The sequence below is a fragment of the Peromyscus leucopus genome, chromosome 14 (assembly GCF_004664715.2).
Source record: "Peromyscus leucopus breed LL Stock chromosome 14, UCI_PerLeu_2.1, whole genome shotgun sequence".
Taxonomy (NCBI): domain Eukaryota; kingdom Metazoa; phylum Chordata; class Mammalia; order Rodentia; family Cricetidae; genus Peromyscus; species Peromyscus leucopus.
Genome location: NC_051075.1, coordinates 4,360,995 through 4,374,564, shown reverse-complemented (window position 1 = coordinate 4,374,564; position 13,570 = coordinate 4,360,995). Strand labels below are relative to the sequence as shown.

The 13,570-nt window shown below is 38.3% G+C and overlaps 1 protein-coding gene across 3 annotated transcripts in view; it reads right to left on the bottom strand.

Moving 5' to 3' along the window:
• Snx13 (sorting nexin 13) overlaps window positions 1-13,570 on the bottom strand; it is a 101,889-nt gene that overhangs the window by 48,114 nt on the left and 40,205 nt on the right. For all 3 annotated transcript variants that reach the window (XM_028878426.2, XM_028878427.2, XM_028878428.2), the window contains exons 4-8: window positions 12,954-13,043; window positions 11,945-12,066; window positions 5,254-5,375; window positions 5,070-5,171; window positions 3,811-3,899 (exon numbers count right to left, since the gene is read on the bottom strand). In XM_028878426.2, the coding sequence (XP_028734259.1) occupies window positions 3,811-3,899; window positions 5,070-5,171; window positions 5,254-5,375; window positions 11,945-12,066; window positions 12,954-13,043 (525 nt within the window). The remainder of the gene's footprint in view (window positions 1-3,810; window positions 3,900-5,069; window positions 5,172-5,253; window positions 5,376-11,944; window positions 12,067-12,953; window positions 13,044-13,570) is intronic.

Below are 13,570 nucleotides of genomic sequence, written 5' to 3'. Positions count from 1 at the left end.
TATCATCAACTATCAGTGAGTGGGGGAAAATAGTACTTCTTGGGGAGAAAACAAGTGTTAACTAGAACTGACTGGTGACAGCTTTTATCCTCAACCAAACTCTAGTCAGTTACTAGAACTCTCTTCCAAACTAGACCTCAACCTTTCTTCATCGTTGTATCTTACATTTTAACAGAATCCAACCAAAGGTGTTTCGCTACAATGCTTCCACCCTCTCACTATGGGATCAAACTTCTCATCCTCACTCTTTGTATGCGATCGTCCTGGCCTACCTCTAGCAGGAATCCTAATGAGGGTGTCTCACTACAGCCACCCCTATATTTCATATGCCTCTGTCAGTTAGCTTCAGTCGTCAACTTGATATAAACTTAGAGTCACTAGGGAAGAGGGAAGTTCAACTGAAAACCATCTGAATCAGACTGGCCTGTGGCCATGTCTGTAAGGCATTTCTTAACTGCTACTCGATGTAGGAGGGCACAGCCACCATGAACAGAGCCTGACCTATAAAAACAAAGTGAGCTGGCATGCTGGTGAGGATGTAAGGTAAAGGGAACATTCATCCACTCCTGGTGGAGTGCAAACTTGTATAGTCACTCTATAAACTGGTGTGGCAGCTTCTCAGGAAGTTGGGAATAGATCTACCTTGAGATCCAAAAATCATTCTTGGGAATATACTCGAAGGACTCTACAGCCTCCTACAGACACTTGCTCATCCATGTTCACTGCTGCTCTATTCCTATAATAACCAGAAAGTGGATACAGACTAGTTGTCTACCACCAGATGAATGGGTAATGAAAACATAATGGTCAAGCCATTGACTATGAATTTCCACTTGTTTTTCCTATCCTCAGAACTGGTTCTAGTTCTATAATGGAGCTTTATTATTTCCCCTACTTTACCATTCCTGAATATAATACCTTTTTGGAGCTTTACTACAGACTGGGTTTTCTGTGATATTATGTCATAAAGGCCAGAGATAAAAGTTACATCATATAGGACCTCCAGAAGAACCCCAGATTTGAAAAACTTGCTTAATAGCTACATTATATTCAAAAAAAAAAAAGATTAAACTGCAGACATAACATAGAATCAAGAATCAAACTTCCATTCTGATGATGGGGATTTTTTTCTTTTTATGTGTACATGTGCCTTTATGTGTCTGCTACATCACGACTGTGGGTACCCTCAACAGCTTAAAGAAAGTACTGGCTACCCTGGAACAGAGTTACAGGTGGTTGAGCAGCAGATGTTCTTAACCATGAAACCATGCACTTTCATTCCGAACACTTAGGAGTTTAAAAGGTAACTTAGTTAATCAAATAGCTATTTCACATGAGAAGCGATTCAGAATGACATGGAATTCAGATGAGAAGTTTGGGCTAAAGATACAAAGTTAAAGCTCATAAGCACTTGGACGTGTTTGAAAGCACAAAATGTGTAAGTGAGACCAGGGCTTGGACTGGAGAACTTAAATATTTACAAAATTAGGCAGAAAAGTTCAAAAATAATGTAGATCTGACTCTAGTAACAGACATGATGAGAATGAACCCCCCTTTGGAATGATTGGCCCAATATTTGGCTTTTACATGAACAGTTTGCCCTATCACACTCTTCCCATGAAAACACGCCACTCCCTTCCTATAACTGTCATCCACACACCTGGGAATTAATAAAACCAAGCTACATAGATGCTGGAAACTGCGGTACAGACTGAACAGCAATATAGGCAGAAAAGCAAGGTTGCAGCTGCTGTGCACTTGGCAGGAGAAAGGCTAAGGGGTTATGAGTTTGCACGTTAGGAAGATGCACTTTCACTCAACCCCCGCTGACAGGATATGCTCTTCTCATTTCATTCATAAGCAGCAGCCAAAGCCAGATATCTGCATTTATGCAGTCTTACACAAAAGACTTAAATTAGAGAATACAATTTAAGAGCCTTGCTCTCATCTTAGTCATGCTCCAATTGGGAAAAGCCAATTCTATTTTACAGTTTCTGTCTCAAAATGTTACATCTATCTAAGCTAATTTAAGAAAAGCTGTAGAACTGAAGAAATTTTTTAAAAGTCTATCTGTCTTGTTGGCCAACAGGTCCTCATGGAATGCCCTAAACATCACAAGCCAGGGCTATTTGGTGCTCAACACAAACTGATGGTAAGGACCTATTGTTGAAGACAACACTTAATTATGTCATCAAACATGAAGAGTTAAGCCAGTGTCCAACTAGAAGCTTCCCCCCTAATGACTAACATTCAAAGTGCTGGAAGGTATTCTGCAAGCTACTGGAGAAGGACCGTGACACTCAGTGTCACCCACTGCAAACCCTGGGACTTACAACAGTGATGTGCATGCCTGCATGAGGAGATGGCACAGATGGCACAGGTGTAACCAGTCACTTTCCACCTAGATTTAAGACGGACACCGGTAAATGGACAAGAACCTGAGAGTAGATAGATCACGACGTAAAGGAAAACCTACTACTATTCTTCTGCTAAAGGAACATAGCAATAAGGTGACTCCTAATGACATACTGTTATACCCACAGATCTGTACCTTGCTCAACCCATCCCAGAGAAGATTCTTGTTGCAGTAGAATGGAATTAGCAGAGACCACTACTGGATAATGTGCAGAGACTGAGTCTCTGGATCACTCATTCCTAAAGTGATGCATTCACCAAACCCTTCCTCTCGGAACTAAGGAAGCTATGCAAGGGAGGAGGCAAAAGGATTTTAAGAGCCAGAGGTGATGGATGACTTAAAGGAAACACTATCTTCCAACCACAACAGGATTTACATATACGCTCAGAGACTGTGGCAGCATACACAAAACCTGCACAGGATCAAGAGACAGGGTCCCAGCACTGTAAGGGGGAAGTAGACACAGAGTCCCACCTCTAACCAAGAAACTATGTGTAACTGATGCCATTGGCAAAGAAAAAATCAGTTTTCTCCAATGGAGTCTCACTGGGTATAATAACCACACTCCAAGGAAGGCCCCATGCCTAGAGGGTGTTGAGCAACACAAAACACACTCAATGGTATTTTGTGGACATTTTGTTTTGTTTGCCATGATTTGTCATGATGGACTATTTTGTTGTGGTTTTTCCCTTTTTGGGGATTTTCTGTGTTTCTTGTTTTTTTGTTTTGTTTTGAGAGAGACGCAAAAAGGAACATAAAGTTGGGTGGGTAGGGATGTGGGGAGGGTCACAGAGAGAAAACATGATGAAAATATATTGTATGAATATTTTTTTCAACTAAAACAAAGTCTGTCTGTATTATAACCAAATATTAAAGCATCTAGCTCTAAGGCAGTTCTCAAAGTATTGGCCAGTGACCCCTAGGGAATTCAGAAAAGGGCCCCAAGATCATTTCTCCCATTCAAATACTAACCAGGCCCAACCCTGCTTAGCTTATGAGATCAGACAAGATTGGGTGAGCTAAGGGTGGTATGGCCACAGACCAAAATCCTTTCTCACAGAATGAACTGAGTCAGCACCCATTTTCCTGATACTAAGACCTCACTTACGTTCTCACTCTCACTCTCTAATAAGCATACAGGAAGATTTTAAAACGGACCAGATGGCATGTCACTCATCTACCAGCTAATGAATTTGTACTTACATGCTCTTCTGTTTCAGCATTTTGTTTTTATATTTTATGATACATACATATTATAGATGAAGAATTCACATTTTAAAAGCTCCTTAATGCTTCAATAATTCTGCAGTTTAACTGGATCTTGAGGCCAAAGGTTTTGAGAACTACTGCTCTCAGTCCCTTTAGGTCATGATTTGGTACGAATTTACGCTTACCCTGACAAAGTATCGCATGATCTTGTTCTGGAAATCTCCAGGAGGTAGCAATAAATATAATAAAACCTCACACAAATCCCTTAGGAATCCTAAAAACAGAAAAAGTAGCCATAATAACATTAGAAAATCTAAAGTCTCTACCTACTTTTAATACAAGAAACATTTTTAAAAGGTTCATGTTCATAAGAGCTTCCCACTTTCGTACCTGCACACCGGTGTTCACTGCTCTCCAAATCATTACTCTTCGTTAATCAAACTCACATCAGTTTGAACCAATCTTATTAATCATAAGAAATTTTAATGACAAAGTTGTTTTCCTCTAAGACAGTTTCAATACACAATGTACTTTTTACTTCTATTATGTATTATCCTTGTATAATTAAAAGGTTTTGTGCACGTAAAGATAACCTCTATTACTTATTTCAGGAAAAAAGAAACACTTCTACAGTATCAGCACGTACTATCAATGCAGGGCTACACTCTTCTCGTCTACTGATGTTAAGAAAGCGCTCCCATGCACATACCTCACTCCATTGTATGGACTTGTTATTTAATTGTTATTTCACACAGTACTAAAGGCAGTGAAAACTAAAAATAAAAAGTATAAACAGGAAAAAAGAAAAAAATGGGAAAGAATAAAATCATAGAAAAGGCAAGAGAACAGTTTAGCATGTCCTCAAAACTGAAGAAAATCACTTCCAGAACTACCAATGCTTCTTTGTGGTTATTCTCACACAGACACTTCTTAGGAAAAAATTCAACAGCTAATCCCATGGGTAAAATTACATTCCAAATAGTAAATGTCTAACTGTGAGACTAAACTGAAATAAAAATAATAATAATAATAATAAACCTCTGGTTAAAACTTGTCTAACATCCCATCAAGTGAAATTTTACCTGAACATCAAGAAACACTTATTGCAGTAACTAGTCAAACAAATAAAACAGCACATAATAATCTAAATATTTTATTTGAAATCAATTAGAAAAGAGTTAGGAAAACAGGTATACTCTTAGGGTAGAGATAATAAATTGAAGAACAGAACCTACTATAGTTCTTAAAATGTTCAGTGTTCTGCCGTTTAAAGATAACCTTCAGAATGAGAAAAGCATGCAGAGGCTACAAGTAAGAGTTACAATAAAGTCATGTCTTCTCTATGCAAGCTGTCCTATGCAAGAACGATGCCACCTAAGATTTGCTCTGCTAACTTGTCTCTAACCTGAGACTGTTTGCAAAAGAGTTATATTAAAAATAAAACCTTCTTCATCTTTCGGAGAAGTGCACACAAGATCCCGGCAAACATCCTTCTCCATTTCAACTTCAACTTCAAAAAAGGTTTCTACCAGATCCTCTGCTGTACCTAGAACAACAAAAACAACTGAGAATGTACAAAGAGATAAAAGATTCTGAAATCCTAACTTGAAATGAAATAAAGTCAGTACCTTTTACTTGATCATCTTTTTCTGTTGCCCTCTGTTGAGCCTTTCTGAATACTCGTAGGTGAGTGCCAAAGTCATCTACAATGCGTGTAGTAAAATAAGGCTGCCAGTCTATTTCTTTTGACCTTATAGAAAAAACATTATATCATTATATAAATGCTGACATGAGTCCGATTCCCTGGAGCTGGAGTTATGGGCAGCTACAAGCTGGTACTCGTGGTGAGAATTGAAGGTCCTCTGCGAGAACTGCGGGTACTCACAAACACAGAGCACCCCTCCAGCTCCTCCAGTTAGATTCTGTTCCTTAATTATTTTTATATCTTAGATTTTACTACACAAAACTCTAAGTATATCAGCTCTTATTTCACTTAGTCTTATGACAATATATTTTAATTAATATCCAAAAGCATAAAAATACAATTTACATTCTTAAAATTGGTAAATATAGTAAATTTTTCCAATTAAACCTGAAATAAGCCTGCCCATGGGTACATCATGTAATTTCTCAGCCCAGATACAAAATACCTGAGATATCCAGAATGTTTCCATTTGCTTAAGAGTATTTCAAACACTTTGTGGTTTCTTCTGAATCCATTCTAAATTTTCCACTCTTTCTTTTAGTTACACAACCTATGTTCTGAAACCAAATGTCTAGGATAAATTATTTCTTCTTGCATATACTAGCACTTGAAACTTTGACCACTAAATAACAAGACATACAGAACCATTAGGCTAAAAGATGATGGTAAGTATAACATATATAAAACTCTTCAGAATATAAAATGTTGAATATTAATCTTATGAAATCACCTAATATTCTATCTCAACAGCAACAAACTTAAAAAAATTTCAGTAAAACAAATAAAAACAGCACATAATTCTGTTAACACTTTCAGGAGCATATCTAGAACGAACAAAAGTAAGATATGCTCCTGAAGAGGCTAGGCCATGAGAGAACCCAGGGCCATGGGGCCAGGAAAGAACACATTCGTTGACCACTGACAACAAACATACAATGAACAACTTGTGCACATGTTCATTTCACGGCTGGCCCTGCTTATTTCTTTTCAATCAGAGGCTTTGCAGTATAGCAAATAAGGCAGTCTTGACAAAGAAAGAAAAGGCAGAGATTGTGAGGCCAGGGGGTGAGTGGCACAGACAAACGCACACTCTGCCTTTGCTGGTGTGCGGCTTCCCCAGCAGCCTGCCGCTCACAAGGAAACCTCCATAACATCCACATCCAAACATAGCTGCCACGAGGAACACTGAAGAGCAGTGATGCACTGAGGAAGTACAGATTACCTTCCAAGACAAACCTCATCTATCCTTGACAAGGCCCTGCTCTAGTCTGACAGACACGGGAAGACGAAAAAACTGCATCTTTAGGAGCTGAGAAAGGATCAAGGCTCAAAACACAAGCACATGTTTAAGCATGCAAACCAACCTGGCAGCAATGTTATGATGCTCTATAAAATCTAAAATCAAAAGTTAAGCCCAGCAGTCACCAGAGGTCCTTTCCCCATTGCCCTTATTTAAAGAAGTGAATTTAACTCAGTCATGTTGACACACATGGACCCAAAGCAAGCAAAGCTGGAGGCTCTCAAGTCAGCTGGGGCTACACACTGAACTACAGACCAGCTTTGACTACACAGTGATATGCTGGCCTTAAAAGCCATTTAAATCACAATCTATGTGAGCAAGCTTCAGTTCTGTAAAACAGTGAACTCAATTATTCCATAAAAGGTTCCTTCTAACTATTTTGTAAGAGAAAATAATATATAATACTTCATATCTGTTTTCCTTTAAAGAACAATGCCATTTATTAATTTACTGAATTGTTCCAAAATTAGAAGTCATTTCAAAGCCATCAATTCATTGGAACATCTGACATATAAAATTAGTAAAACCATCAAGTAATGTAAATATCTATTCAAACATTTAAATCTAGATTTCTGTTTTTCAAAATAGAAGTATGATGAGGGTGAAAAAAACAGTACACTACCTCTGTTTTTACTTTCTTACAATTATATGCAAAGAGAAATTTGAACTCCAAAGAATACTGTAAGAAGGACAATATCATTGTTTCCCATATAGAAACAGGAGGCCATACTAAAAATGTTTATTATCTGTCTTGACAAAGGCAGAAAACAGTTTAACAATAGAGTACTTTTTAAAATAGTGCATGATAAATATGAAAGAAATGAGATATGAATATTAATAAAAGCCATTCAGCTATACATTCATGACTCAGCTTCCTAGAGAACTCCTATCAACTGCTCTAAAGTTATGACCAACGCCAAAGCTCTGTTCACTTTGTTTACAATGCTCTTCCACATAACACTGTGCTAAAAAACACCTGGGTTATTATACAGCAATCTGACTAATGCTGTTACTTATTAGGTAATAGTCCATGAATTTAAAAGAGCATATTTTCTCTCTTTCTCTCTCTGTATCTGTCTCTGTCTGACTCTCTCTCTCTCTCTCTCTCTCTCTCTCTCTCTCTCTCTCTCTCACACACACACACACACACACACACACACCACACACACACGCACACAAAACACAACCCCCCCAAAAAAAACCCACAATGTGCCCTAACATAAAGAAACAAGTACACATGCCCTAGCAGCTTATATACTTGGCCAAAATGGCTGCAAAAATAAGGAAGTTACCAAGCCTTGAAACAAGATGATGGTATTTTTACTTCAGCACAATGCCAGAACCAAATGACATCACTTTGCATGCCCTCATCTATGTCTCCAATGCTACAGTCTTACTCCTCAGCACTGCTGTTTCTAGGTCTCCCACACCTATGACCTCACAGCTCCCTTCCACTCAGTCTTCCTACAGCAGTCAGTGTTATCTTTATACATACAGATATACAAATAATAATAGAAAATGAAAGCCTTACAAGTTCTCCAAGACACACCCCTTATTCCAGTGGGTACACATGAATATAGTCTCTCCAATCTTGAGGACCTACACCCTTGCTTACTTCGTCATCTATTCCAGTTTTCCTCTCTGTCAGTTCTGTAGACTGACAGGCTTTCCCTGCAATTCTCAAACTTCAATGGATTCTTCAAATACGTCTAGGTGCCACTGAACAAACAAGTCCCTCTGCTTTGCCCATCCCTAACCACTCTCCACATGTGTCCCTTTGCTCTCCCACATCTACCTGAAGAGCCCACTCCCACTTCACACAGAGCTATCTGAAATGGCAATGCCCCATGTTCACTGACTCTTACCTGCTCCACTTACATGTTCTGCTAACACCACACTTTACATTTCCTATTGTACAAGCTACAGTTAAATGTTTTCATTGTTAAACAAAAAAAATCTCAGGAACACAGAGTTTAATTAATCTCTGTGGGCTTTATTTACAGTTGTACCCCCAGTGTCTAGGTAATATGCTCAACATTGGTCCTCAATATATAATGACTTATTGATCTTTCTCAGAGCCAAAACACTGTAACAGGTGCTTGAAGAATGGCCATATGCAACACATGAGCACTTGCCTCTTTCTTCTTTAAGGTCTAAAACAGCACAAACACTGAAAAACTCTTTTTGCACTCAAGCTACTTAATGGCAATGCCTTTAAAAGAAAAAGAATGTCACTGAACTGTCGGCTGTATGGATGGCATCAACCACTCTGCTTGTTCTGTCAATTCTAAGCAGGGTTAACACAAAACAACACCAAACCTATTATTTTTAGAAAATATTAGACTGGCACAGATAGCCTTTATTAAAGACTCACCAATTTATTAGCTATGAAATTCTGTACACTAGATCACATCCCAGGATCTGTCTTCTCTAAGACTTATAGTTTTGTACCTATAATTATACCAACCAAACAACAGCCCTGTAGACCAAAATGGCTATCTAAATAGTGTACCATCGCATAAGGAGTCAGTTCTACACTGTGAGATCTGGGTTTTCCGAAGGCCTTGGATCTCCACACAATGAGCGCAGTCCTCAGATGAACGTGCACAAGGCAGCAGTGCCCATAGGAGCAGCAACAGCAGAGAGCATTAACCAGGCTCTACACAAGCAAGGCATGAACCTTAGGCTAAAGTATACCCTTCAAGGTAAATGGGATGAAGTATAAAAACCTGAACTCAGGATATTAACTATGTCAATAAACAAAAGTTTTATTAAAATTTACCTGTGAAGTGAAACTCAGTCTCAATGAATACATATTAAAACTTTTTGTAATAATTAACACAGAATTCACAAAAGAAAATTTAAAAAAATGACTTTAAGGACAAAATATTAAAAAATTAGTTTCCAAATCCCTCTCCAAACAATAGCAGCAAATGAATTGTTCTTAAGGAAATATCAAGTGTGGTGGTGCACTCTTGCTGTACCAGCACTTGGGAGGTGGAGGCTGGAGGGTCAGGAGGTGAGCATCCTCCTCAGCTACAGTGATCAGAACTGGCCTTCCTCAGCAAGATGGCCTTGGTGGTTTGGAAGAAATGACTCCCAAAAGAGGCGGCACTGTTAGGAGGTGTGGCCTTGCTGGAGGACGTGTGTCACTTTGAGGTCTCTTATATGCTCAAGGTATCACCCCATGTCTCAGTACACCTGCTGCCTTTAGAACAAGATATAGGACTCAGCACCAGCACCATGTCTGCCTGCATGCTGCCTGGCTCCCCACAATGACCGTAATGGACTATAATGGAGCCACCCCAGTTCGATGTTTTCCTTTAGAAGAGTTGCTGTGGTCATGGTGTCTCTTCACAGCAATAGAAACCCTGACTAAGACAATGGTCCAGTGGATAAAATCATCTTCTTCCAAGACTAGACCTGAGTTCAAACTGTTACCCATATAGAGAGAAATGACTGTTCTCTGGCCTCCACATGTGCACTGTTCCATGTGAGACACACACACACACACACACACACACACACACACACACACACACACTACACTAGAAATGTAATCTAAATAGAACATCTGTATTACTCTCTTCCCCAAGGCTTGGGGACCATCAGAGAGGGAGCAGGGCAATTTTAAGACCAAGGGTAGGAGGAAAGTCTGCAGTAGACCAGTGTCTGCCAGAAACGACAGAGCAGCAGCACACACGGACCTGGAGCTCCAGGACTGTATGCACAGGACCTGCTCACATCAAGCCAGCCACAATTTTGTCTTTAATTTTAAAAAAGGATAGAACATAAAAAAAATCATCTTGGATACTCTTTATTACTGATCATCATATGTTTAATTGCCTATCTACAGCTATAAAGGAAAAATATCTGATTTATAAAATGCAATTTTCCCCGGGCGGTGGTGGCGCACGCCTTTAATCCCAGCACTCGGGAGGCAGAGCCAGGTGGATCTCTGTGAGTTCGAGGCCAGCCTGGGCTACCAAGTGAGTCCCAGGAAAGGCGCAAAGCTACACAGAGAAACCCTGTCTCGAAAAACCAAAAAAAAAAAAAATGCAATTAATTTTCTTCTTTAAATTTCTTGAATTAGCTATATTTAGCCAGAAACTGAAAATCCAAAGATCACTGTCAGTATTTCCTGCATTTATTTTTAATGTTACTGTTATACATATTTACAAAAATAGTTGAAATTATACAACCCACACTATTTTGTAAGACCTTCATTTCAATACATTTTCTATATAATTAATGTTTATGAAATGTCTTAACGGTAGAGTTGGAGAGAAGGCTCAGCAGTTGAGGGCACTGACTGCTCTTGATGACCAGGGGTCAGTTCCCAGAACCTACACAGCAGCTCACCATTGTCTACAACCCAGTTTTAAGGGGATCTGCTGTCCTCTTTTCGCCTCCCCAGGTATCAGGCACATGGTGCATATACATAGATGCAGGCAAAACACCAACACACTTAAAAAAAGTTTAAAAATGTTTAAATGCCTCAATGGTGACCAAGGTCAAAGGTGAAGTAAACTTCTTTTTTAACAAGACAAATAAAAAGTATTAATACGGAATGTCCTTCACCTGTGTCACAGGCAGGTAATTACACCAATTAATTACAAAACTGTGAGAGAAGTACAGAAAAATGAGCAGAACTGTCCAAATGCAGACAGGCTCTCTAGGTCTACCTGGCTGACCTGGAATTCGCTATGTAGACCAGGCTGGCCTTGAACTCACAAAGATCCTCCTGCCTCTGTCTCCTGAGTGTTGGGATTATAAGTGTGCACCACCATGTCTGGCTTCAATATTTATAAAGCAGAAGGCAAAGTAGAGCCAGTAATAAAATACAAGTAACCTTACTTTAAAACAGAGTGAGGGTATGCCTAGACACTTCCTTAATGGTGATACACAAATGGCTAGTAAGTACTTGAGAGGATGCTCAAAGTTAACGTTCAGAGAAATGCAAGATAAAGCCAAAATGAAATGATATCTCACTCCTACTAGGTAGTTATAATTAAAATTGACAGACAATAACAACTATTGACAAAGAAAAAATATGAAGTTGGTAATGAGAATGTAACACAATGCAAACAGTTGGAAGAAATTTGCATTTCCTCAAAATATTAAGTACATCTATCTAAGAGAAATGGAAATATTTATTCATGTAAATAATATGTGATGAGAATATCCCATGGTAATAGTCTACTATTCTATTTACCTTTTAGTTAAAAATCCCCTTTCATTTGAAAGCTATTTTTCCTATCGTAATACACGACATATCTGAATTTTTCTGTATAACTATAAGCAGCAATCTTACCTAGTAGCAAACTGAATGAGTGCATTTTGAAGAGTTTGCCTAATTTCAAGAAGGAAGGACTCATCATCGCTTAGTGTGTAATACCAGTACTGGACATAATCCCTCAATGAAAACTGTATAACCTACAGCAAAACATTAGGGGAAAAAACAACTTTTTAGGATTTAAAAACTTAACAGCAGCAAAAACCAAACAACAACAACAAAACACTAAGACAATTACTTGCCAACTTATATTCCGCTATACATCTTAAATTGTGATAGTAAATTCCTGTCTTCACTACCTCATGTTAAAAACTGTCTCAAAATGATGTTTTGATACCGCAGCTCACGACTTCCAGTTCTTAAGGAAAACAGCATCTATGACTCAGGTGGACAGTGTGGAAAGGGAATGCACTCTCAGCACTGCAAGGAGTGTGAGGTGAGACGTAAGCAATGCTGGTGGACATTATCGTGAAGAGGTTTCTGAGGACTCCCCCCCAGGTCCACTGTGGCTGACTACAAAACTAACGACTCTCTGTCAATACCTTTGATGCAGCCGGTATTGCTAGTCCACAGCATCGAGATTATGATTTACACAAGTCATATAAATTAACTACAGGTTCAAAGTATAAAGTACATGATCAGAAAAAATCTGAGAGGGAGTATCTTTACCTACTTCTAATTAACACTTTTAAACAAACCAGAGATAAGCATCTTTAAAGAAATAAAACTAACTCAAAAGTCTAATTTATCAAACCACTGAGCTTGATCAACAAGACTGTCACATTAATATTTTAAATTATGAAATTACTAGACTATCAGATGTCAGCAAAACTTTTTTCTAATACAGATTAGAATAATGGCTATCATGTTAAATAAACCGCCTCATTATAGGGACCCAATAAATAGAATTATTAAGTATAAAATTCAAAGACAGCATTATCATAAAATTTCAGAACATTAAATAGCGAAGAGGTACACCTTAGTATTTGCAAAAGAAATATATCTCAACTACAATAGTGAAACTCACTTGCTGGAGAGGCTCATCAATTATATGGGCACCCGTCAGTCGTCTGTCGATCTTAATAGTCCTGGCTTCTCGTTTCATTTCTTCTAAGCACTTAAGGAAAACCATAATATGTCACTGAGTATTTCCTTGACTTCAAATATCTCCAGTTTGCTTCAAATTGATTTCTTATTACACTTTCCTGTATTTTCCAGCCAATAAATAATTTGCTAATATAAGTATAAGCCAAACTTGATTTCTCAGGGTAACATTATTAGATATCCAGGGAAAAAAATCTATTACCATTTTCTACGAATTCGACAGGTATAGTAATTGCTACTGTTCAACCAACCCTCCAAACTAAGAAGTTAATGTTTCTGATCTGTCAATTTACTATCTTTACTAATATTCTCCATGTTGTTCCCTCTCCTTTTCTAGGGATCAAGAGCATATTAACTATCAAATGAATTCACTTTAAAGTTGATTTTTAATTTGAGACAATTTTAAACAACAAGGAAAATGTAGTTCACTACTTTTAGTAGTCATTAGACTGACCATTAACCTGAGGATATGGAGAAAGGAAGAGAGAACTCTTAAATAAATCTAAAGATCAATACATAGTCCTGTAACAAATAACACGC